Source organism: Sinocyclocheilus anshuiensis, unplaced genomic scaffold (assembly GCF_001515605.1).
Source record: "Sinocyclocheilus anshuiensis isolate Anshui unplaced genomic scaffold, SAMN03320099.WGS_v1.1 scaffold446, whole genome shotgun sequence".
Classification (NCBI taxonomy): domain Eukaryota; kingdom Metazoa; phylum Chordata; class Actinopteri; order Cypriniformes; family Cyprinidae; genus Sinocyclocheilus; species Sinocyclocheilus anshuiensis.
Window position 1 is genome coordinate 1,837,096 of NW_015544247.1, and position 25,311 is coordinate 1,862,406.

General features: G+C 39.8%; 1 protein-coding gene across 8 annotated transcripts in view; it reads right to left on the reverse strand.

Annotated features, from left to right (window-relative positions):
* Positions 1–25,311, reverse strand: part of LOC107697723 (estrogen-related receptor gamma) — a 90,133-nt gene that overhangs the window by 46,413 nt on the left and 18,409 nt on the right. For all 8 annotated transcript variants that reach the window (XM_016498544.1, XM_016498546.1, XM_016498542.1 and 5 more), the window contains 2 exons: positions 15,225–15,640; positions 12,270–12,386 (listed from right to left, as the gene is read on the reverse strand). In XM_016498544.1, the coding sequence (XP_016354030.1) occupies positions 12,270–12,386; positions 15,225–15,640 (533 nt within the window). The remainder of the gene's footprint in view (positions 1–12,269; positions 12,387–15,224; positions 15,641–25,311) is intronic.

Consider the following 25,311-nt stretch of genomic DNA (forward strand, 5'->3'; position numbering starts at 1 on the left):
CTCATGTATATTTTACAGCATTAGTTGAGAGATTTTTTTTCCTTGAGAAAATTTGGCATGTACTGTACCTGATATATATCCAAAATAATCTACATTGAATCTAATCGAATCAAATCGAATCGAAAGCTTGTGAATGAGAATCGAATCGAATCGTGAAATTTGTGTCAAAACCCAGCCCTAATATATATATATTATAATTTATTTTTAAAATGTACACTTCAAATTAATTTGTGACTCTGACCATGTAAATAGTAATAATAATAATAATAAATTATAACAATAAAAATAATAAATTAGAAAAGCATGCAATGGTCTCAGACATTTGGCCCCCACTATATGCATTAACAACATGATAAAATAAAAAGAAAGAAATAGTGTGTCATCTCCCTCCTTCCACCTCACCACTCTAAAAATATCTGAAGATATTGTTCTACATGCGTCAAAATCACCTCATCAGCACTTATTAAAAAATACGTACAATCAGGCCTTGTGCCATCTAATTAGCCCAAAGCAATTTAAAGACAATGAGTAAATGAAATGCTTTGCAATCAGCTTACATTAATTTTCCATTGCACATAGTGAGGGCTGCATTGACTCATCACACATGATCACTACAGTGTCTTTTAAACGAAGACATGAATACTCACAATAAACACAAAGAAAAAAAATCATTTGTTGACTGTCTGTGTGCTATTTGTGTGTGTGTGTCGGTTTTGCGACACTTTTAGGTGAGGTAAACACAGGGACTGTAAGTGTGGTGTGGGTTTACGGCTGAGTGATGGGGGTATGACCCACTGAAATACACTCTTCTAAAGAAACTTCATCTGTCAGTCATATCAGTGCTTTAACAGCTCGGTGCCGGACAGCCTGGGGTACCGGGAGAGGATAACACTCCGTTTGTAAGCGTGTTTGTGTGTGTTTGTAAGTGTGTGTGTGCACAGCAGAGAGTCGTGAGACCAGTGCTTTTCCTCATTCAAGACATGCAAATATGTGGTCTGCTATAACATAATCTGTGGGTTCAGTTCTTCACTTTGAAGAAAACTACCTGCTAAATGGCAACCACACAAACAACAGAAAATAAAAGCAACATAAAAAATGTCTAACAACAACAACAACGGGCAGATCTGTGGGGATATCGCTGATAGATTAACATCCTGCATCAAACTAAGCAGGTCATTTCTACACTATTTTTGGATGAGAAATTAACAGATGTGTACTGATGTGCCTGGTGGTAACAAAGCTCTGGACAGAAATACATTTATAATACTTTGTTTCAATGCCTGTGACCTATTTTACAGCAAATTACACAATTGCTTTTGTACATGCTGACACTCATGCTAATTAGACTTGCGCTGTTGTTGTCGTGCGCTTATAAAGAAACAGATGTGGCGGCAAAAGTGTCATCATGAATTTGTTATGGATTCACATTAGAAGATCTGTACCAGTGGACTTGGAGCTTGAAATTAAAGTGTGATTTGAGTTCCCAGAATGCATCAGCTGCATGAGGAAGTCTGGAAAAAGTCCAAAGACAACTAAAGTGTATGTTTACCCTCGGAAGTAATAATATTGCATCCAGAGTGGTGAAGTGCATTTGATCCTGAGTGCGTAAAAAATGTTTGCCTTGCTGACTCTACAGTAGGAATTCAAGACTTCCTCTCACCCGTGTTCGGGCTCCTGCCATTCATAGATTACTATTATCAAGCCTCTCAAAGCCAGCAGTTCCACATTGCACCAAATTTAGCCTCCCCAGCCCCACTCAGGGCTCATACCATACCAGGTCTGTCTCTCAAACCATCTTCCCTGCCTTCCACCTCTACATTCTCCTGCTCAACCGCACCAGTCCACAAGGATTGACAGAGTATGGCGATATGGATACCACATGCCTTGAGTATGTATGTGTGTGAGGTGTCAGTTCCCAATAAGTGAAGATAATCAGGACAGAGAGGATGATGCTCTCCGCCTTGCGAGGGTAAATGGGAGCGATTGGACCGTAGTAATGCTACTGGACTGCTTCCTGACAAAGAAATAAGGACGTTCTCACCGCGCCAGCTGTGCGGGCATCAGGCCACTGCCAAATTCCAGACCCTGCCCTGCAACCAAATCAGCCTGGCCGGCTGGAAAAGCACAGTCTGTGGGCTCAGCATGGTCTGTCTATGCAAAAAAAACCTGCCGTCTGCAAGCAGCAGCGCAGAACTGGAGAAGCCAAGAGCCCAGTCCGACTTGTGCCTTCATGCACAAGTGAAGCCCAGTAAGGAAATTGGTCACAAATTGTGCAACCCAGTAAGGAAATTGGTCACAAATTGTGCAGCCCAGTAAGGAAATTGGTCACAAATTACCAAAACAAAGCAGTCGGAGAGAGCCAGCGCAGGCAAATCGCGGCCTGCAGCCATGGCCCACTGCACTGTACAGAGCGCTGATTGAGCCACATCATTCAAAACGACATGTTACTGTTGCATTGTTATGACAGTCGAGCAGCTGCATGATTGGTGTGGTTGCAAGAGCCCACATAGAGCCATTAAAAGGTCAGCAGGTGCTGGACAAGGCGCCCGCACGAGCGTCCCAACGGAGGCGTTCTCTGGGATTGCGGGCGGTGGGCTGCAAGAGCTTGTGATGAGAGACACGCTGAATTCTGGAAGCGGTCCAGGCTATTGCCGAGCCACTCAATCACAGGCTCAATCGAAGGCCCTCGCTTCGGCAGCGTCTGCCAGGCCTGTGGAAGTACACATTCGCAGCACTTGCATTTAAGGTGATTTGGCCACAAGTATCTCAGGTGGTGAGAGTGAAGAAAGAAAATTTGCATTTGTTTGCATTTGAATGTACAGTGGACCCAAAAAGTACATGACCTTTATGCACTTAATGTATGAACTTCATTGCACTAGAAACAAAATAAAAAATCAAGAGACATCTGAAAGCAAATTACACCAGAGATTTTTGAAGAAATAACTGTATTAATTTATGTATTTATTTTAGTACTGTCAAACAATTAATCACGATTAATCGCATCCAAAATAAAAGTTTTTGTTTACATAATATATGTATGTGTACTGTGTTTATTTATTATGTATATATAAATACACACACATACAGAATATATTTTGCAAATATTTACATGTATATACATTTATATTATTATATATTATATTATATATTATATATAAACACATTTAATATATAAACATAACACATTTTTCTTAAATATATATACATGCATGTGTTTGTATTTATATATACATAATAAATATACACAGTACACACTCATATATTATGTAAAAATCACCTTTAAAGTTGTCCAAATGAAGTCCTAGCAATGCATATTACTAAACAAAAATTAAGTTTTGATATATTTACGATAGGAAATTTACAAAATATCTTCATGGAACATGATATTTACTTCATAGCCTAATGATTTTTGGCATAAAAGAAAAATCTATAATGTTGACGCATACAATGTATTTTTGGCTATTGCTACAAATATACCCCATGCAGCGACTTAAGACTGGTTTTGTGGTCCAGGGTCTCATATTATGTAAACAAAAACTTTTATTTTGGATGCGATTAATCGTGATTAATCATTTGACAGCACTAATTTATTTATTTATTTATACTAGGGATGCACTGAAATTCAAATTCTAACTATACTAATAATTATTTCAATATAATGGATCATAACTGATAAATGGACAATACAGTTTTTTTTCCTTAAATAAATTAAAATAAAAAATCGAAATAAATTAAAAATAAAACATAAATAAAACATTAAAAAATTGTCTTAATTTTAAATAACTATTGTATAATCAGTTAAAACCTAGTCTCAGCCTCAGATGTCACGCCCACGGAACATTGGCTAAACGTCTGATGCATATGGCACACAAAAGTGGAAACACTTCAGGAGTTTCGAAGTCGTCATCAGATCGGTTGAATTATACAGGATTTCCGGGAGACGTGTGTGTCGCGTTCTATAAGGTTCTGCCTGGAAACAAAGATGCCGTGACGCCAAACCCCCTCACAAGAGAAGAAAGCCGTCGTGTTTACAACTGTGACGACGAGCGCTTATCAGGATCAACAAACGCTGGATTTTCAAAACTATGTGAAATATTTAAAATTCGCGGCACAGAATCTTTAAAATACGTCCGAGAGTTTTACACACCGGTCTGTTATTGTGGCGACATTTCCACGCCCCGAAACATGACGCTGAAACGAAACAAACTATGATTGGTTGTTTGACATGTCGGTCAAACGGCCCCATGGGCGGGCCTTGGCCAACGAAAGCTGCCATGGATTCCAGACCTTCAGCCGTCATTCTGAAGGTCTGGCTACGCGAGACTAGTTAAAACCTGACATTTGTTTTTGAAAGTTTCGTTTTGAAAATTTCTTGAAAAATATACTATATTTCTTTCAAATAAACGACACTTGGTTCGATATTTCATCTAATGCTAAAGTATTCACACCTTAAGTGTGGCTACATTGTCCAAGTCCTTTTTGTGGCCACTGTATGTATACATCACCTAATTATAATTAATATCTGCCATGGATGTGCCAAGCAGCTGCCTTCTGGGAAAAATCGTCATTTATTAAAGTGTCAGCAACATGTCCCTGGTGCTCTGTATGGAAAACAAAAGAGCACAGACCTCCAGCTGTCCCTCTGCCCACAAGTGGTTGTGGCAGACTGGGAAATGCACGAGTGGAGGAGGAGGAGGATGAGAAGAGTCCTCCAAAGTCAGCAGCATGTAAAATCTTCCCCTGCCTGGCTGGGATCCAAACTCACAAGGCTTATTCTGCCTCCGATTCAGCACAGGGACTTCCACCAATCCTCTGTGGGTTACTCGAATGCCTAAAGATGTCATTTAGTTGAGGATGGCGAGCAACCAGGGAGTGCGAGAACAGAGGGATTGGAGGGGAGGGAAGAGCGGTGGCAGGGGAGAACAGAGGAAGGAGCCGAGGAGGGATTTGCGCTACTGTGCCTTCTGTTGCTGCTGGAGAGGAGGTGGAAAAGGCACAACGATGACCTTTCTGTCTCTGCACGGAAAAAAGAGAAACCTCTCAGCAATTAAGAGGAGTTAATGCCCTAATTATGTGTGTCGTTTTAGGCAGCGCCAGAGGGGATCTCCTAAATAGTAAGAGAGGGTCGGGGGAAGGAGAGGAGGGCGAGATGAGGGGGATGGAGGGTAACTAACCCAGCTGTTTCATTCCCAGACCCAACCTGGAGGGGTGTGCTATGGCCAGTAGTTTGGGTTTTTAAGCAGGTGTGGTAGATAGGACAGTCAGACGACTCCCGGATGACCCACGCAGGGTTATTTCAGGTGAAGCAACATGCTTTCAACCCTTGAAGGAAAGTGTGTGCTGTGATACACATCACTAGCGCTATCAAGCAAGGCCTCCCAGTCAGTTATGACACTATAATGAGGCTGTCATGATATTCAAATGACTCCGTTCTGAAGAGCGTGACTGTCTGCGGTGCACACTTTCTCCTTCACGATGAAGAGGCAAAAGTCTTCTTTTGAGTGACATTTCATACTTAGAAGAACCAAAACCGGATGTCACAGTGTAAGTTATATAAATATTTTATATAATTAAATTACTTAGACATTTGGGAAACCCAAAATGGCATGGCTGTGAAAACCTACTTTTAGAAGTTTTATTATCTAAGAGTTCACTGGTATATCATCAGTGCTGTTCACAATGATTTTTCTGTCTGGTTGGTTTGCCACATATCTAGCAGTATATTAGTCTTGGTGGCTTGCGATAAGATGGACAACAGTTTGTTCTTTAATGAGGAGAAGGGTCGGACCTCGAACTGAAGGTGTAGCACAATCACACACTGGAAGAAAAACAAACCAGCTGTGAGAAAGAGTTGCCATGCTGACATTTAAAAGCACACACAGAGGCGCTATCTAGGAATAAAGTAGGGCAAACTACAGCGAGAGAGAGAGACTGCATAATGATATCACCCCCCTGAGAGCTCTCTTTAAGATGCTGGCTCTCTATTTTGGGGAGGCAAGAGTGGGGGAACGTGGTGGGTGGAGGGTGGTCTCAGACGGGTCCTCTCCTCAGGCTCTAAATGAATGGCGGCGTTGCATAATCCAACAAGCCTCGCCCGCTGACAGCACGATGATTTATGCCCCCCGTCAGAGGAAGAGAGGGGCGAGAGAGCGAAAGGCAGCCGAGGAAGGGACAGAGAGTGAGAGAATGAATGAGAGAGAGGGAGAAAGAAAGAAAGAAATAAAGAAAGAAAGAAAGAAAGAAAGAAAGAAAGAAATAAGGAACTAAGGAAAGCAAAAAAAAGACAAAACAGAAATGTATGGAGAAAACAGAAATGCGGTGGAAGGTAGAAAAATAGAAATGAGGAAGAAGGAGGTGAGACAGATGCACTCGACAAGACTCCTGTCAAGCCAATAGTCCTTTCTCGGTCTCATTCACTCTCTCCCATCTTTTTCCAGAGACACTTGGGGCGGCTTAAGTCAGACAGCTTCAAGTTATCATTTCTAGCACAAAACATATTGTTAAAGATTTTATTATTTAGTTATAGTTTTCCATTTAACCTGGTGGGAGGCACTGGTTTTGCATCAAGACCTAGATTTTACATCAAATGGTAACCCAACATAGTACCAAAATTGTTTACCACACAAAAATTATTTTAAAACATCACTAAGATCAATCATTTAAAAGCATAATTAATAATAATCACAACAACAGAATTATTTATTATCTAATAAGATTTTTTTTTATCTATTATTATTATTGTAGAATTTTAGATTAAAAATTACAGAATTAATAATATCGGCAGCCAATAACTGGCCACTGAACACAGGATGAGTGAATGACATGCAAACTATCCGATCTGGCACACAAATCTGCATCAAAATACTCTAGAGTTTGATGACCTTTGACATCAACAAGAAAGAAGAACCAATATTTGGGTCACAATCTACCAATTAAGAACTTATAGACTAAATATTGTACGAAAATAAGAATTTTTTTTGCAGCGATCTATCTAACCACTGTGATCATTGGCTCTGGCATGTTCTGTGTCAGTCATGATAATGGTGACAGTGGCCAGCAAGCTATATATTTCACTGAAGGGTTAGCAGCACAGAAGCAGAGGAATTTTAAGCGGGATTTGATGCGATGAGGCAGGCTTTTGAGTTTTAAATTGCTCTCTTGCTCTGACTAAAAGCAGCACACACTCTATATGTATGAGTATGTATGTCAGTGTGTATGTGTGTGAGACAGAAAGAGAGAGAGAGAGACGTTTAGCCTACTCATATCTACAGGCAGGTCTGGCTATTTTGCTTCCATGGCTGCTTATGTCCCCAGAGAGATGCGGTGGGGAGAGCCACTGCTGTCAGAATCCAAACTCCAGCCTTCGTTAGGACAGCCACTATCTATAACACAGCACAATAATTGGGCGAGCTCTAATTGCCTTCTGCAGGAATTAGATGTTACATATTCGGAAGGTGCATCCCATCACTGCCAACCTGTGTCTGCAGGTTTCTTATTTTCTCTCTCTCTTATTTGCTTTCTGAGTTTAGATGAAAGCAAATCAAATATACCATATTTGAAATAGATTCTATGACAAAAGACAGAAGTATCACTCCAAAAATGCAGGAGAAAAAGAGGTATGAGGTACATTAAGTAGCTCTCCCTGTGGAGAAGGTCATCCATCTGTGTGTTCAGACATGAGGAACGAGTGGCTGAGAATTTAGCCTCATCATAATCATCACACGTATGCACATTTTCCCTTAGCTTGAGTATGCAAGGTTTAGCGGAGAGAAGAGCATGTAGGTATTTATGGGTGCGTCGCGTATATATGCATTAGCGTCCTAGTGTATATGTTCTTGTGAATAAGTGCTTTCTCTGAGTGTAAGTGTGTGTGATCAGCGCTGCATGCATCAGTGAGTGTTTCTGTGAGTGTGTGAACTGCATCTCTCTAAGTGTTGTGTAATAAGCACTCTCCAGTCCTGATGTACAGCTCTCGTTCCCCTCACGCTGCGTACTGCCGGGTGCTTTAGCTCGAGCATGTTAGGGCTGATTCCCGGCTGTGGTCTCAGGCCAGTGCTCCGTCAGGCCCCATCGCTGTCTCTCTGACTGTCTGTGGATATAATTTTACAGTTGGGTGGCTGGAGGTAGCGACGCGGCAGGCGGTTGGCCCCCAGGGTCAAACAGAGACATAGCTGCAGGCAGCAATTTCCTTGCAGCTAGAATGCGCATGTGCCTGCAAGGTGAGCACCTGCACAAGCTTTCGGTACAACGGTGAGTGTGTGCTGTTATTGAGAGGCTTTGCTTGTGCATATGTATGAGCGGTGTGTGTGTGTACAATATGGGGGTGTTAAGCTGCAGGTGAGAGTTGCGGTGTGATAGGTGGACAGATATCATGTTGGGTGGTTCGACTAGCCCTGCAGGGGTTTGGCTCTGTGTGCCGAAGGATTTCATCACTTTGGATGCCTGGTGTACAGAACTCCAAGTGTATGTTGTGGATGCGTGTGTGTGTGTGTGTGTGTGTGTGAAGGATCCTTTCTTTATCAGGATTACTTATCCCATCCCCACCTCCATGTCTCCCAGGGGTGACAGGACTAATTTCAGACAGATCTTCCCCTTAAGCAAGCTGCTGGCTATGGGTAACATCCCATACCCCTCCCCCAAAACCCTCCAACACCAAACCTCTGCATGGACGCTGACACATCGGCTTACCCCGTACCTCACCAAAGCTAGCCAGCCACAGTTAAAGCTGGCTGACAACTAACACACACACATAGATGACTGATCTGGATTTAATCTGATCCCAGGCCAGTGATTTCTGTGCCAAATCACTGAAAACAACAAAACCCAAGAAAAGTGCTAGAATAACATTCAAAAATGTAAGTTCTGTAAAACCACCAAACAAAATGTTGTACAAAAAGTTGTTTTGTACAAAAATAAAACAATTTAAATATTTAATATGAATAGCCATGAGAGTAAACTAACTGTGTTTGCAAGCATGTCTAAAACAAACCTAAAAATGTGCTAAAGTAATGTTCAAAAGCCAAAAAAAGCTAGTAAAATCAATAGGGGTGACCCCGAATAGTGGACGATTCGATGCTTTGATAGGAGGAGCCTGATTCGACTACCAATCTCACAGTCGAATATTCGCGGGGTGTTATGACCATGCCATTTTGGCTATATGGGTGTGCTGAAATGTCTGATTTCACATAGAACTACTGGTTTTCTCCCAATAAGTTAATATACAGCCTATTATGATAATGCTGTAAATAAGAATCTGAAAAGAAAGAAGCTTCAAATAAATATTTTAACGTGCGTGAATAAATCCAACCACCCCTATAGATTTAAGTTTCACTTTCCATAATCCGTGACCGACAGAGGAGCATCTTGGCGGCAGGGATTTAAAACTTGAACAAGACTCAAACTGACACAGGCAGAGTGAAAGACTGGATTTTTTCAATCAGGTAGGGTACAAGTGATTTCAAAACATTTCAGCCGGTTTATATATATCGTGTATATATTATTTATCTCGTATAAGATGCATTTGGTTGAGTCAAGCGCTTCATTGTAGTACTACGGTAATTATCTCTTCAGCGCGCAGCGCGAGCAGGACAAACAACAATGCAGAATATTAGTAACTATGACTGGGACTGTCATACACATAACTTTATAATGAGAACACTATTATAATAAAACGCTGTGAATTTTTAGAGTTTAGTTGCTGTGTTTCTGCACGTTGTTGCGTGAAGAACGCGTCCACAAAAGGAGTTCATTCAGAACCGCACAGACACGTTCGTGCATTCGGGGCATTTTGTGCAGATAGCCTATAAGTCGTAATATTAACATTATGTTGTATAAATAACAAAGCGTATTCTATATGAGATAAATGACGAGTTGATCAATCAATCCCATTGATTAAAAACCTGCTATCAAATGCGTCACTCTACTGGTCATCTTCAGTGCGCACAGCTCAAAACAGAAATGCAGAACATTAATAACTACTGTCATATACATAACATTATAATGAGAGCACTACTGTAAAAATGTTGTGAATTATTAGGGTTTCGCTGACGTTTAATGTTAACTATCTTTTAATCAAAACATAAAACATTATTTACCCCATTTGTATCTGCGAGGCATCTGTTACACATTTTCCCTGTGTGTTAACGTAATTATGACTGTCGAATGTCTGACTTGACTCTTGGTAATGTATTTTGCCCCACCCCCAAACATATGGTTCGACTATCAGTCGACTATCAGCAAGATTCGAAAAATCCGATTCGACTATGAAAATCCTAGTCGGGGACACCCCTAAAAATCAACAAACAAAAAGTTAGTGGAGCATTTTACACACATAGAACTTTGAGAGACCTTAGGCATTCAACAATAGCAAATATTTTATATGAATACCAAGGAGGTTACATTTTTGTGCTTTTGTATTTTTGTTGATTGTTTCTAAAATGCTGTAAAAACAACAATCCTTAAAAAAAAATAAAAAAATAAAGCTAGTGTAATACTTAAAAGTAGCTAATAAAGTGCTGTAACAAAGTCAATTGAAAAATATTCACACAAAAAAAAGATTCAAATTTTTTTTTAAAATGAGTATCCATGAGGTTAAACTATGTTTGCATGTGTTTGTTGTGTCTAAAAAAACAACACAACCTTAAAAAACAAGCTAGTGCAACGGTCAGAAGTAGTGTTGTAAACCTGAAACAAAAATAATGTTAGCATAATATGTTTTACACAGATTATATATGAATGGTCATAAGGTCGAAGTGTCATTGTATGCATGTCTAAAAAAAGCTGAGAAAATGACAAACTGGAAATTCAAAAGTAGGGACTGTCATATAACCGACTAACAAAAACTATGCTACATAAAAAAAGTAAAAAAACAAAACAAAACAATGAATATACATTGCTGAACTGATTTGTTTTCTATGCATGTTTTTTTCCATTCTTTGTGTGTAAAGTGAACATGTTTTGGAAAAATAAGAAAATTGATGCATCAATTTTTCAAATGACCCTTATTCATATGTAGAGGGAGACCTCTGTATTAAATTCAAGCACTTTACAACAAATGGTTGTGCCATTGGGTGCCATTTTGATATATGTGTGTATGGGTGGCTAGCAGCAAGAACAAAAGGCTGCTATTTGTCTGGGTGCTCATGGGAGAAGATGCCATATCAAACATGCAACTGCATCCCTCAGACCTCTCTGAAAACAGGCCTCTACTTATCAATTACCTACCTGTCAGTGACACCGGCCGTGTAGGCAAATGTCCCTGCACAGGGCAACAATAGCGTTGAATGAGATTGCCATTTATGTGTGTGTGTGCACGTGTGTGCGAGAAAACGATGGATAATATGAAAAAGAAACATTTCACACAGGCAAAATACACACGCTCTTACACTCAACGCAAACAAATGTGGACCTGTGGGGCATTTGCGCCTGCTGTTGCTCTCCAGCTGCGTTGTTTTGGTATAATGTGAGCTGACCACTCAGGTCCGCAGAAGGAAAGCTGGCCGCAGGGTTTGTGTGTGTGTCTGGTCTCGTGTCTCGGTGAATAAGGTGCAGTCTACCTGATCTTGACTTAAAGGGGCATAGCGTTTGTGTACACACACAACTGTGTGCCTATAAGTGCCGTCACCTGTGTCTCTAAGAGGTCCAGTTCTGTGAGTGACAGAAGCATAGCCTACCTCTCATTCTCCCTCAAGTCTTTCCTCTCACGCCTATGATGGCGATTCTTTCAGAGGCAGACAAAACACTTCCTGTCCACCTGAATGAGAAGCGAAGAAACGAGCTGCCGTGCCGAATTTCTGCCGCTGAAGATATCAGAAAGGACTTTTTTCCTGTGTGAAGTTTAAAGGCTAGTTTAGGCAGCTCCTCTGTAAACTTTTAACATCAAAGGCGGGAAAGCCTGGAGAGCCAGAGCCTGTGTTTCCACACGAGAGCGGCAGTTTGAAAATAACTGCTTGTCCGTTTGGCAGACCTCTGAGAAAATGCCTCACAGGCCGGCTCTCTAAATAATAACCAGTCTTGTTAGTTAGAACTGGGCCTGGAGGCCAAGACAAAAGATGGTGTTTGGCTGACCGTGAGTGGCCTTCGGGGCACGAGGCCAAGCGGCCCTTCAGTTTCAACCTTGACTTCATTCTAGACCTGTTCTACTTTTTTTTTTTCCCATTATGGAAACCTGTGTATTTCCTCAGAATGGTAGATAGAGTGAGAAATACAGTTGGACAATGCATAAAATGTTCATTTCCTCCCCTCCCCAAGCATTTTCTTATTACTCTCACCTTCTCGCATCATGCCGACGTTAAGACACTTCATGAAGCGGCAGGCTTGGCAGGACTTCCTTCTACGTTTGGTGATCTCACATTCATTGGTGGCGGGGCAGCTGTACTCAATGTTTCCTGTGGCGAGGCATGTAGAGAGAAGGAACAGAGAGGGTTTAATGACTGCCAACAAAACCTTATTCCTATAGCAATCCAGCAAGAAATAGCATAAAATATAATATAATATCTTATATTTACACATATAAGTTTGAGGTTGGTAACAAACAAACAAGTTATATAATGTACAGTATACAGTATATTGTTAAATATTCTCACAGTTTAAAAGATTCTATTTTAATATGTTTGTATGTAAAATATAACTTATTCTTGTGATGGCAAAGCTGAATTTTCAGTGTCACACAATCCTTCAGAAATCATTCTAATATGATGATTTGGTGCTCAAGAAATGTTTATTGTTACTCTTATTATTATTAAATATTATCATCCATCACTGTGCAATATTTTTGTGGGAACTGTGATATATTTTTTCACGATTTAATTCATGAATAAAAAGTTCAAAACAACAACATTAATTTTAATTTTAAATCTTTTGTACCATTATAAATGGCTTTACTGTCACTGTTAATCAATTTAATGCACTGTTGCTGAATAATAATTAAAAAAAAATCTTACTGACCTCAAACTTTAGAAATGAATTGATGTACTCTCAACAAATACAATACTGTAAGTGCAAGCCCAACCTCAATTTGTCAGTTCAAAAAAAAGAGACTGAAATACAGCAATCACTTCCCATCAAGTCTACATATGTGTTGTGTGACTGAGAGTGCAAAAGGACACGCAGGAAAGCGCCACTGGCTCTCCTCAGAGGTCATGTGTCACAGAGCTGTGTGAAGCTGCATAGGCAGGCAGACAGGCAGGCCAGACTTTACTAAACCTAAACAAAGACCTGCAGGTCACAATTCACCTCTGTGTGAACTTCCAATCGCCTGGTGACCACTAACACGGCTCCTCATCCTACCAATCCCCCACATCAACACACACAGAGAGCCACAAGTTTGCTACTACGATTCCTGGCATAGAGGAGACTATTACAGAGTGTTATTTCAGCATTATGATGCTATGAGAGGGGAAAACGCAATGATATATGCTTGTTATTGCAACAGCACGCAAATAGAAGCCTGATGAGTAATCTGGCACACAATAAAAGCATTTAGATAGTTTTTTTGGCTGTATTATAAGAATATATTGCCAGATATAGTAATTTAATTTAACAAATTTAGGGTTTGGAACGGCTTATGGCAGTGTTGTAACTATCAATGTATGGAGAGAATTTGTGAAATAGAATAACCATTAGAACACAAATACGTGCACTCACACTTCTTGGGCTGAAACAGACTCTCTCACACACGCACTCATGCAATTAACATAGGGCCTGTCTGGGACCTCCACACTGATGAAATATTTCGGAGTTAATCAGACTTTGTAAACACTGATTTGTATTGACTTCTCTTCTGTGAACTGATGTTTCCTCATTAAAAAGCAGATTAGCAGCGCGAGCAGGGGGGCTAAATGCTCAAGACTGCTAATTCAACAGGAAACAGTATTTAAAGTATGCATGTCCATTAAACTGAGCTCCAATATTCATTAGTCAGGTAATCTCCAGAATCCATTAGGGTCTTTGGATTGGGAGGAATGAATGTGGAATGTGAAGATGCGAGGTGATTCTCATGAGGGCTGAGGCCAGTTTAGTGGTCTTAACTAGCTGGGAATGTTTCGAGGGGGGAAAAATCCTTGCCAATCTAATATAGGTGCTTTCCTACCAGTAGTTGAATGCCAATGGCTTGAGCGCTGTGTCCAGGTTATCAACACAGTGGAAAGGAGGCTGTATGTGTGTGTGTTCACTGACAGGATAGAGTGATGTGATTTGAGTTAGGTGGCAGTCGATTAGTGCAATGTCCATTGTCTATCACTCAAGCGGCTGCCGAGAGGTTTCAAACAAGATATAAAATGTGCCTAGCGCTTCCTTCCACTGCCTGTCTTCATACTAAACGCTACACTTCCATCATTCATCAATCGCAGTCAAATGCCAATGAAGCTCATTACCAGAACATGGCAACAACGTGACCTTGGGCTGACCTTATGCTACGGCTATGAAGTAGGGAATGGATTTGGGAATGTTCTGGGCCTTTTAAGGTTGCATTCTTGATGTTCCCCTCCCATATTTTGCACACCGCCTGGCTACGAGTGGCTCAATTGGGAGGTGATAGATGCAGGTTGTCAGGTGGCATTGGAGGAGTGCCACCGGAATGCCAGCTGCCAGTGATTTGAGTGGCCATGGCGCCCGTGCCGCCGCCTGTCCCAATGCCCCCAGCCGAACCGTGGTGCTGACGCCTCTGCATCCCTTAACTCCCCAACCCTGCTCCTTCCCTCAAAAACCAGCCAGTCTGGAAGTCAATAAATGTCCAGCTGGATGGGATGTTTTTGGAAATCACCAAGAGTTTTATTGGCTAATGGGATGAAACATACCGATATGTCAAATTCCCATCTTCTGGGATGTGTTCAGGCCGAGCATAATATTTGACCTATTTATTCAGCACCTACTTTGTTCCTCAGAGCTTCACTGCCACTATTAAAAAAACTATCAAATGGGTAACTTCCCAGTATATTCAATTACCTCTAAGCTCTTGTTTGAAATAACTGATCGAGCTTGTTAATCTGAAGGAATAAGACAGGAAATGTTTATTTCTTTGCAGCAAATTCCATAATAAGCCAGAGCATTACCACCCTCTGGCTTTACACGTCTACTGGACAGAAAGCTGCTTAGGTGGAGTAAAACCAGAGGATGTTGGATGTGTGGAATTGCTTTGTGCTGATTCTAGGTATTTCACTCTCTGACCCCTTGGCCTGCCACCTGAACTTAGCTGAAGTTCTAGCTGAGGGAGGGTAAAAGCCAACCTTGAATGGTCCTCTTGAAAAAGGCCTTGCAGGCCTCGCAGGAGGCGACGCCGTAATGGTAGCCGGAGGCGATGTCCCCACACACCAGACACAGGCGCTTGGGCATGGAGTTCAGCATGTACTCGCATTTAATCTGCGAGTCCTCCGTGATGGTGCTGGAGCAGTCCTCGTAACGCTTGGCTCCGGCTCCGCTGGGAACCAGAGCACCGGTTGGGCCGTAAAGAGTGGGTGAGTCCAGACCGTTCTGATGGCCGTTCATGGTGGAGCTGTAGCTACCGCTGGCGTCTGAGGAGCCACCGGGGCTGTGGTGATTTACACTGTCCGTCAGTGAGGCAGGGCTGGAAGGTTCCGTCTTTATGTAGGAGGGGCAACTTGACTCAATGTGGCGGTCCTTGCTGGACATTCTGCAGAGCAGCCTACATGGACAAAACATAACGAGACAAACACAGAAGTGTTAGTGAACATGACCGACAGTAGTGTGGAAACCAAGAACATGACTGCCTGAGAACTTATATGCTCCTATTCTGGTAAATTCAGGCTAGTCTAAAATGGTCTTTTCAGCAGGGGAGACTTACAATGTGTCACCAATACCAAGCCACAGTGGTGGACAGTAACGGAGTAGTTTTACTTCGTTACTGTACTTAAGTAAATGTTTCAAGTATCTGTACTTTACTGGAGTAGTTTTATTTTGAGTAACTTTTACTTTTACTTCACTAAATTCCAAAGCATAAGATCGTACTTTTTACTTCACTACATTTCATAAAACATATCGTTACTCCTTATAATATATCACATGCTCCGACACGCAGAAGCGGTGTCTGATTCAAGAACGAACTGATTCTTTTCAATGAACCGTTTAAAATCGGTTCGCAAATCGCACCAAACGATTCATTCACGAATTAGAATGAACCGATTGCAGTTGTTCTCGAGTCGACAACTCACTGATTCAAATGATCCGTTTAGTGTGAGTCTCCAGTGAACTGAATTCACAAGTAACAACCGGGAGATGTTGTGAGCGCGCGCGCGTCTGATGCTGTTAAAAGTAAGTTACTAATGTCGAATTTTAGGATTAATTATTGTAACTGAAAATCATATTTAGGTCAAAGCTGTCAGTTGTCTGTGAACTAAATCTGCTGTAAAGGGTGATCTGTTTAAGCCCACTGAAATGCTTGAATGCAGACACATTAACATCAGTGTCTCTATGTTTTAGGTAAAAAAACAAAAAACTAAACATTAAAATAACACAGACTAAATAAAATAACTCATGCACGTTCATATGCCGTAACGTTAACAGTTTTATTAAAATGCTACGCATTTAGCCCTATGTGACGTCTGTTTTTATATTGTTTATCAACACACATAGCCTAAGTTACTATGATCAACTAGCCGAGTAGACAAATATAAATGTTTATTCATAACCATGCTAAAAATAAGTCAATGTTAGCTGATGCTAACTGTCTAGCTAACGAGCTTGCTGGTGCTAAATTGAGGTAATTTTTTTTAAATAAAGTCCAAATATTATAATTCAACCACCTAGTTGATTACATCTGAGAGAAAAAGAAAGGATGTGATGTTCAGAACATGGTAACTACAGTAATTATCAAAGTGGGAAGTGATGCCCTCGGGGGGCATTTGGCCAGCGGTGTTTTTACACCACAGACAAGGTTTGAGAAGAAAAAAATCATTATGAAAATATAATGACATTTTCCTTATTATATTCATTATTTCCTTATTGGTTATTTTGGTAAAATCCCAGGTATTTTGAGCAGTAGGATTATAAAAAAATATATGCTAATATAAAATTAAATGATAAAAGTAGCCTATATAAAACTGCAAAATAAATATTCATCTATCAGTACTTTTTACTTAAGTACATAAAAAATCAAGTACTTTTGTACTTTCACTCGAGTAAAATTGAAAACTGAGTACTTTTACTTTTACTGGAGTAATATTTTATTATACGTATCTATACTTTTACTCAAGTACTTGATTTGTGTACTTCGTCCACCACTGCCAAGCCATTGAGAAAAACAAAAGAAAAAGAAACATACAACCCAGCCTCTCCAGCAACTCTCCATTTTGCACATGGGTCCACCTGCACCTTAGCCTGAGAGAACAGAGGATTCAGCAGCTAAAAAAAGCCCCTGATTGTGAATTCAGAATTCTAGTTTTTTAGCATGTTAATGACTTCTCTGAGAGGAAACATAAGAGGAGAGGCATATGAGAGCCAGTGTGCCACGGTCCCTTGGGTCTCACTAAAGTATCTGAATGGTTGTATATCTACAAGGCTGTAAAGAGGAGAGCTAACAACGCTACTCTAGCATAGCTTGCAGCCAATTGAGTTCTAAAGAAATGTGCCACAACCTACTCAGACATGTCCTAATAGTTTTAAATATATAAATAATTTCTGACAGTTATCATTTTATATGCACGCGTTTTTATGCATTTGTCATTATGTGCCCAATTTAAAGAATCTTAGTGGAGTTAGGTTCTAACTGATTATAATGTACATAATTATCTTTTGCATATATGCACAAATAATTTTTGCATTTCATATATATATGCAAAAGATATATACATATTTATTCTTTTTTTCTTCAATATAAATTTGAACTTGGACCATTCAGATTAATTTGACAGAGCAAATAATTATCTGAAGTTATTTACTGTCGAGTTACAAAGCATGAGTCAAATCCTATCATTTCTCATGGACCAAAATTGTCTATCTCCACCAAAAAGTGCTAAAGGCCTTTTCTTGTGATTATGGATCAAGAGGTGGAATCCGGTGATCAAATGCACCATGACAGATGAGCGTCTGCAGGGCGGAAGAGAGAGGGACAGTACGGAGAGCTCAGCGCCATCACTCACTTTCCAGTCAATATCAACTTGTTACATGCATCGACTGACAGAAAACAAAAAATCAGCTAGACAGACACAAACATCCAGTATCAATCCAGTAACACAAACAGACACCCACATAGTCAAAAGCAGAGACTCTTCAAAGCCAAACAAAAGAGCAGGCCGACCACCTCACCCACCCAGCCCATATCGCTCGATACCGCCAACCCATTTAGATGAACCACCCCTCCACCCACACAGCCCTGGGAGAGAGGCCTATTAATGAGCGCTGTAATTAATAGATATCTCTGCTCTGTCTTACAGGAGGCGTCAAGGCCTGCAAGAGTGGATTAACCGTTTCCCCTGTCAACAATCCAGAAGACCCTGAGCTGGGTCCTGCAGGGCGTAGTGGGGTGGAGAGTGGCACTTCACCAAACCGTGTCAATTAGCTGCACTTCAGTATCTACATTTAGCAAAATGTGATCGTTCAGGGACTGTTTGTTTCTCTAAAATCCTCAAAGGTTTTGGGGGTTGTGATTTCAAATAGACTGAGTGTGAGGTCACGCTCAAATGCACTCTGTATTTTCCCTTAACTGCATTAGCGGTAAGGTGTGTGAAAAGTGAGATGATGGCGGAGGAACAAAGTCGTAATAGAGACAGAAAGAAAATCACGGAGGATTTATACAGACAACACATCAGGACCATTTTAACATGGAGATGGAGGGGGACAAATAAAAGAGGCAGTCTGGAAGACCACACAAAGGTCTTTTTCATTAAGGAAGCCCGCTTCTAAATGAGGGCTCTAAAATCAGGTCGGCTTGTAAAAGATTACTTCTTCTGAGGCCCATAAAGCAGGAGAGCAAGAGAGAGTGTGAGAGTGAATAAGGGAGATCTTTAAAGAAACCAGACCACCTTAATATTCAAAGGAATTTTACAGAAACAGATCAAACAGCATATATTGAAAACTAATAATAATAATAATAATAATAATAATATTTTTTTATAGTATTAAAATTATTAACTCTGTCATTTGTTGTATCAGGGTCTGGGGTAACTCAATGAAAAAAATAAAATAAAAGACAAAAAGTTGCACTACTGAAATCTTAAGAATAGGTGAACGTATAGCTATTGGTGTAAAAGCTCAAAATATTGCAGTGAGAGGCAATCGATTATGAAAAAGCTCCTATTACACTTCTACTGATGCACCACCGACACACATGCACACACTCATACTCGTACTCGAAGACAGGTGTCCTGGGGTGTGCGGAGGGCCACAAAGGTATTCTAGAATGTCAAGGATGCATGTTGTGTATTTATACACAGTGTAAAGCCGGTTAAAATCAGTGAAAACACAAGCACTGACTGTTTACACTCGCAACATATTCTCTCATTCTATTTTGGGTAACGAAGACAAACTGGTTTTTGTGGGGCAGCTGAGAAACCCGCCTCCTGTCCTGAGTGACACAGAGAGTGTGAAGTCAAAACGACGGGTAACAAAAGAGGAAAGGGCCAGCACTGTAAGAGCCCCTCGTGCTTTACAGCGCTGCTCTTAAGGCTCTCAACAGGAGACACCCTGCTCTATAACTTTGACTGAAAGTTATTAGCGCTCTCTTTCTCTTGCTCTCTTTCTCCTGCTCTTTGAAATTCTATGACTCTATTAATCCAAACCTGCAATATTCACAACTCTCTATAAATTCAATTGTCAGATGGGGGATTTTTATTCTAGGCCGCACTTGAATCCAAAATTAGAGGCAGTAAAATTCACATTAGCTCTAAGAGAAATGGAATTCTAAAGCCTATATTTTAGAAGAAAAGAAAGCCCTTTCCGACAGAGAAGAGACTATTTGAGAGGTAATGATTTTATCTGTTTTCACCACTGCCTGGCGCCGAGCTTCAATCCCACAGTGTGCCATTAACAAAAGGAGTTCTTATGCTGAAAAGCAGTGGAATTTAGTTTAAGCTTATGAATGGAAATAATAATCGTCAAGTGGAAGGGTAGAAAAAAGGCAGGCGATAGTCAGCCGAGAGACAAGAGGCACAAAAAAAAGCTCAAGACATAATCAGTTATTCTTTATTGTTAGGGACATTATTGTGATTCAATATTATAAATAGTGCCATTAAGGAAGCCCGCTTCTAAATGAGGGCTCTAAAATCAGGTCGGCTTGTAAAAGATTACTTCTTCTGAGGCCCATAAAGCAGGAGAGCAAGAGAGAGTGTGAGAGTGAATAAGGGAGATCTTTAAAGAAACCAGACCACCTTAATATTCAAAGGAATTTTACAGAAACAGATCAAACAGCATATATTGAAAACAAATATTTTTCAAAAAAATAAATTTTTGGATTCTAGGAATGTAACACATGAGAAAACATTTTAGCACTATGAACCTATTTTAAGCATGGCCAAGATCTAGCTGGCTAATAATGAAGTATATTAAATAAGTAAGATTTAACTATGTATTTAAAAAAAAATTCATACTCGTACTCGAAGACAGGTGTCCTGGGGTGTGCGGAGGGCCACAAAGGTATTCTAGAATGTCAAGGATGCATGTTGTGTATTTATACACAGTGTAAAGCCGGTTAAAATCAGTGAAAACACAAGCACTGACTGTTTACACTCGCAACATATTCTCTCATTCTATTTTGGGTAACGAAGACAAACTGGTTTTTGTGGGGCAGCTGAGAAACCCGCCTCCTGTCCTGAGTGACACAGAGAGTGTGAAGTCAAAACGACGGGTAACAAAAGAGGAAAGGGCCAGCATTGTAAGAGCCCCTCGTGCTTTACAGCGCTGCTCTTAAGGCTCTCAACAGGAGACACCCTGCTCTATAACTTTGACTGAAAGTTATTAGCGCTCTCTTTCTCTTGCTCTCTTTCTCCTGCTCTTTGAAATTCTATGACTCTATTAATCCAAACCTGCAATATTCACAACTCTCTATAAATTCAATTGTCAGATGGGGGATTTTTATTCTAGGCCGCACTTGAATCCAAAATTAGAGGCAGTAAAATTCACATTAGCTCTAAGAGAAATGGAATTCTAAAGCCTATATTTTAGAAGAAAAGAAAGCCCTTTCCGACAGAGAAGAGACTATTTGAGAGGTAATGATTTTATCTGTTTTCACCACTGCCTGGCGCCGAGCTTCAATCCCACAGTGTGCCATTAACAAAAGGAGTTCTTATGCTGAAAAGCAGTGGAATTTAGTTTAAGCTTATGAATGGAAATAATAATCGTCAAGTGGAAGGGTAGAAAAAAGGCAGGCGATAGTCAGCCGAGAGACAAGAGGCACAAAAAAAAGCTCAAGACATAATCAGTTATTCTTTATTGTTAGGGACATTATTGTGATTCAATATTATAAATAGTGCCTGAGTTTGCAAATTTATTGTAAATTATACCAAACGCTGTCATTATGATAAGGTTCTAGTTAAAAACGTATTGGGATCTTTTAAACAAACAAACAACATTTGTCTTTTTCTTTTTTTTTAACTGAATTGTGTTGCTGTGAATTCTGCTTATTCATAAAAGCTGGCTAACACAAATGAGGTTGTTAAAAATGGCTAGAATGATTTATAGACAGTCTGGGAAGCATTAGTAAAACTGGGTTGAAATCATTAAGAAAAATATTCCATAATTTTTCAGAAATGTATAGCTCTTATGCAGTTGCATTATAGCTACTATCTATTATTGCAAATTAAAAACTAATAAATATGTAAATAATGAAAATAAATATAATAAAAATTACATACAAAATTAAGAATGTTTCTGACATGGAAGATTTAAATATATATTGCTACAAAAAAAATTCAATACATTTTGAACAACTGGCCAAACCAGGCCAGCAGAATAGTTGTTCAGCCCTGGTTTCTATCGTCATTATCAACGACATAACTTTCTCTAATCATGACCAATAATCATTCCGTTTTAGTAATGAGAAAAACTTAAAAGAAAAGTCACATCCAGTCATTTACGAGAGAGTAGCACAAAACGTCTCAGATGTGCAGTCACTGTACAAAGGACAGAAGTGTATTCCTGATCTTATCTGGACTTCAAATATGTAAGCCGTTTATTTGTTGAAAGTTAAAATTCTGAGTGGATCTGCAACCAAAGAGATTATTGTTTTCCTTTTGTTTTCCTCTAGCAGTCGACTCTCTCTTATTTTATGTGCTCAGGCAAGGTGTCACAAATCAGCAGGAAAACAATTTTGGAAAACACAGCCATTTGGCAATGGCAAGGTGTCATTAGGCTGTTTGATTCAGTGCTCTGACAACTATAGAGGCAAACATATAATCATTGCATTAAGGTGCAGCCACTGAGAGTTTCTCTCTCTCTCTCTCTCTCTCGCTCTCTCTTTGCCGGAAGCAGTAAGTCTGTGTGATCACGGATAGCTGGAGGGAGCACAGTCTGCTAAACGCTGAAACACAACTGCCCATGAGAGCTATTGACTGTTTAGATGCATATAGCACTGGATGTGTGGGAAAAATGTTTTGGAAAAAGAAGAAAAGAAAAAAACTTGATTATCTTAATTTTTTTTTATAATTAAAATAAAATTATCATATATTCAAAAAAGTCTGGGACTACATTTGTAAATCTTTATTTATACATTTTTTTCATTTAAACCTAGATGTTTTAGGATTTTCTATAAAGAAAAAAGTTAAAGGGTTAGTTCACCCAAAAATTAAAATTCTGTCATTAATTACTCACCCTCATGTCGTTTCAAACCCGTAAGACCTTCGTTCATCTTCGGAACACAAATTAAGATATTTTTTATGGAATCTGAGAGCTCTCTGACCCTCCCATAGACAGCAACTCAACTGAAATGTTCCCAAGTCCAGAAACGCAGCAAGGAGATCTGTAAAATAATCCATGTGACATCAGGGGTTCAACCGTAATTATACGAAGCTATGAGAATACTTTTTGTGCGCAAAAGAAAAAGAAAAAACGACTTTACTCAACAATTCGTCTCCTCCGCATCACGTGGATACGCTGTTTCTGTTCAGATCAAATCACAACAACGTAGGAAACAGATCTGGCATGACGCAGCTGACACAGAATAGCATACATTGTTTACGTCCAGCGGATATTCTCCAAAATGGCACTACAGGGTGATGAGGAGGAGACGAATTGTTGAATAAAGTTTTTTTTCTTTTGTTGAACAAAGTCGTTTTTATTTTCTTTTGCGCACAAAAACTATTCTCGTAGCTTCGTATAATTACGGTTGATCCCCTGATGTCAAATGGATTATTTTACAGATTTCCTTGCTATGTTTCTGGACTTGGGAACATTTCAGTTGTATTGCTGTCTGTCTATGCAGGGTCAGAGAGCTCTCAGATTCCATCAAAAATATCTTAATTTGTTTTCCGAAGATGAACGAAGGTCTTACGGGTTTGAAACGACATGAGGGTGAGTAATTAATGACAGAATTTTCAATTTTGGGTGAACTAACCCTTTAAGACAAAATGCAAAAGAAATATACTGTAATAAAGTAAAAACGTAAAAGTGTGACATACCAAATAAAACTTCTGAAAATTCTATATATAATTCTGATTATATATACTAAAAATAATAATTAGAAAAAATAAATGCATTTTTTTTTTCTGTTTTTGTACCCCAAAGTATTCCATTCTTTTAAATAACTACTTGTACAAAATATTTTAAAAACATTTTTTTCACTCTTAAGAGTGAGATAAAGGTGCATTTGCCCTATAGAAAACTGTAAGATATTCAATTAAACCTTATTAAACAGGAACTGAACTGCCTTTGTACTGACGGGATACTGATTACACTTGTTCCCGCATGAGAAATACAGACATGCGAAACAGGTTGCCTTTTCCGGCTGTATGGGCAGATCAATTGTTATAACATTACTGGGTTGGAAAGTAGTAATTCACTTCATTGTCGATGGACGCCTGCAAAATAACACCTCTGATTACATACAATCAATGTGATAATGGCAAAAACACATTTGTACAATGGAGCGAGCTGCCGTAAAAATGCCAGCGGCAGGCCAGTGGAGATGAGGAGCTAACGCTCTGCTGTGTAATAAATACTACAGGACAACCAGTAGCCCTTCGCAAAGCTCCTAATACAATATTGTAAATGCAGAGAGATAAGAATGTATATTTAGATCTGGTTTATAAAAAAAAAAAAAGTCTCTGCAAACTAATATGTGTGGGGGGCGATATATATATATATATATATATATATGCGGTTCTCTCTTGTTCACTGACAACAGTACAGGGCTAAGATGTCCAAACCCGATAAGAGTCATGTGTGTGTGTGTGTGTGTGTGTGTGTGTGACAGACCCTGGCAAACTCGTAGATGAAAATCTTGATGATTTAGGTCATTTTCTTGTGCGGGCAGATAAGTGTTCTGCTTTATCAGGTAAGATGTCCCTCTCAACAGCACGAACAGCATATACACACACACACACACACAAAAACACTTGAAAAGATCTATATGTATGAAGTTCAGCAAAAACTGTCAGTCTAGCCGAATCGCTGTCAATGTAAGAGGTCAAACTAGAGTTTAAAAACCAAAACAGGGATTTGTGAAGTTTGACGTGATCATTATTTCATTATCTGACGTTATTGTGGGTAGGAGCGAACGTCTGCTTCTTCAGCAGTGACAGGCTCTAAAGAACAGGGCAGAGCAAATAAGCTTTGGCATTTTTCAATAAGCAATATGCCTAAAATCACTGCTTTACCGCTGTTGGAGCGCAGCACCCATCTATTCAACCCCAACAGGACATGAGAGCAGATAAGCGAGGATGAGCCGCAGTCTCAAAGAAATGAAATTGCACGTAAATATAATAGAAAATAACGGGAGTTAAAAAATGGAGATTAAAAACACATTCTATTAAACAGATGGTTAAAGAGGATTTTGTTCCAGGAAATATGACAAGCGTGTAAAAGAGGTGCTGAGAGCGGGAAAAAGAAGGAGGGAGGGAGAGAGAGAAATGGTGGTTGTTTTTTTGGTGAGTGAACCGGTGAAAGCCATGTCTTTAACCAGATCAGATTCTTGAAATTGGCTGTCAAGGCAGGATTGTCCTGAGTTATAGCTGTCTATCACCCCCCCCTCGCATGGAGACGCGCCGAGCTGCTGTTGCCTTCCCCTGCCGCAAAGCATCTTAAATTTTCAACACCACCATCTGTTACAAAATCTAATTCACATTCCACCCATAATCGGGTTTACCTCTGTAATACCCGTTCTGCCACTCTCTCTCTCTCTCTGCAAGGACCCCAGTCCCCAACCCCGAA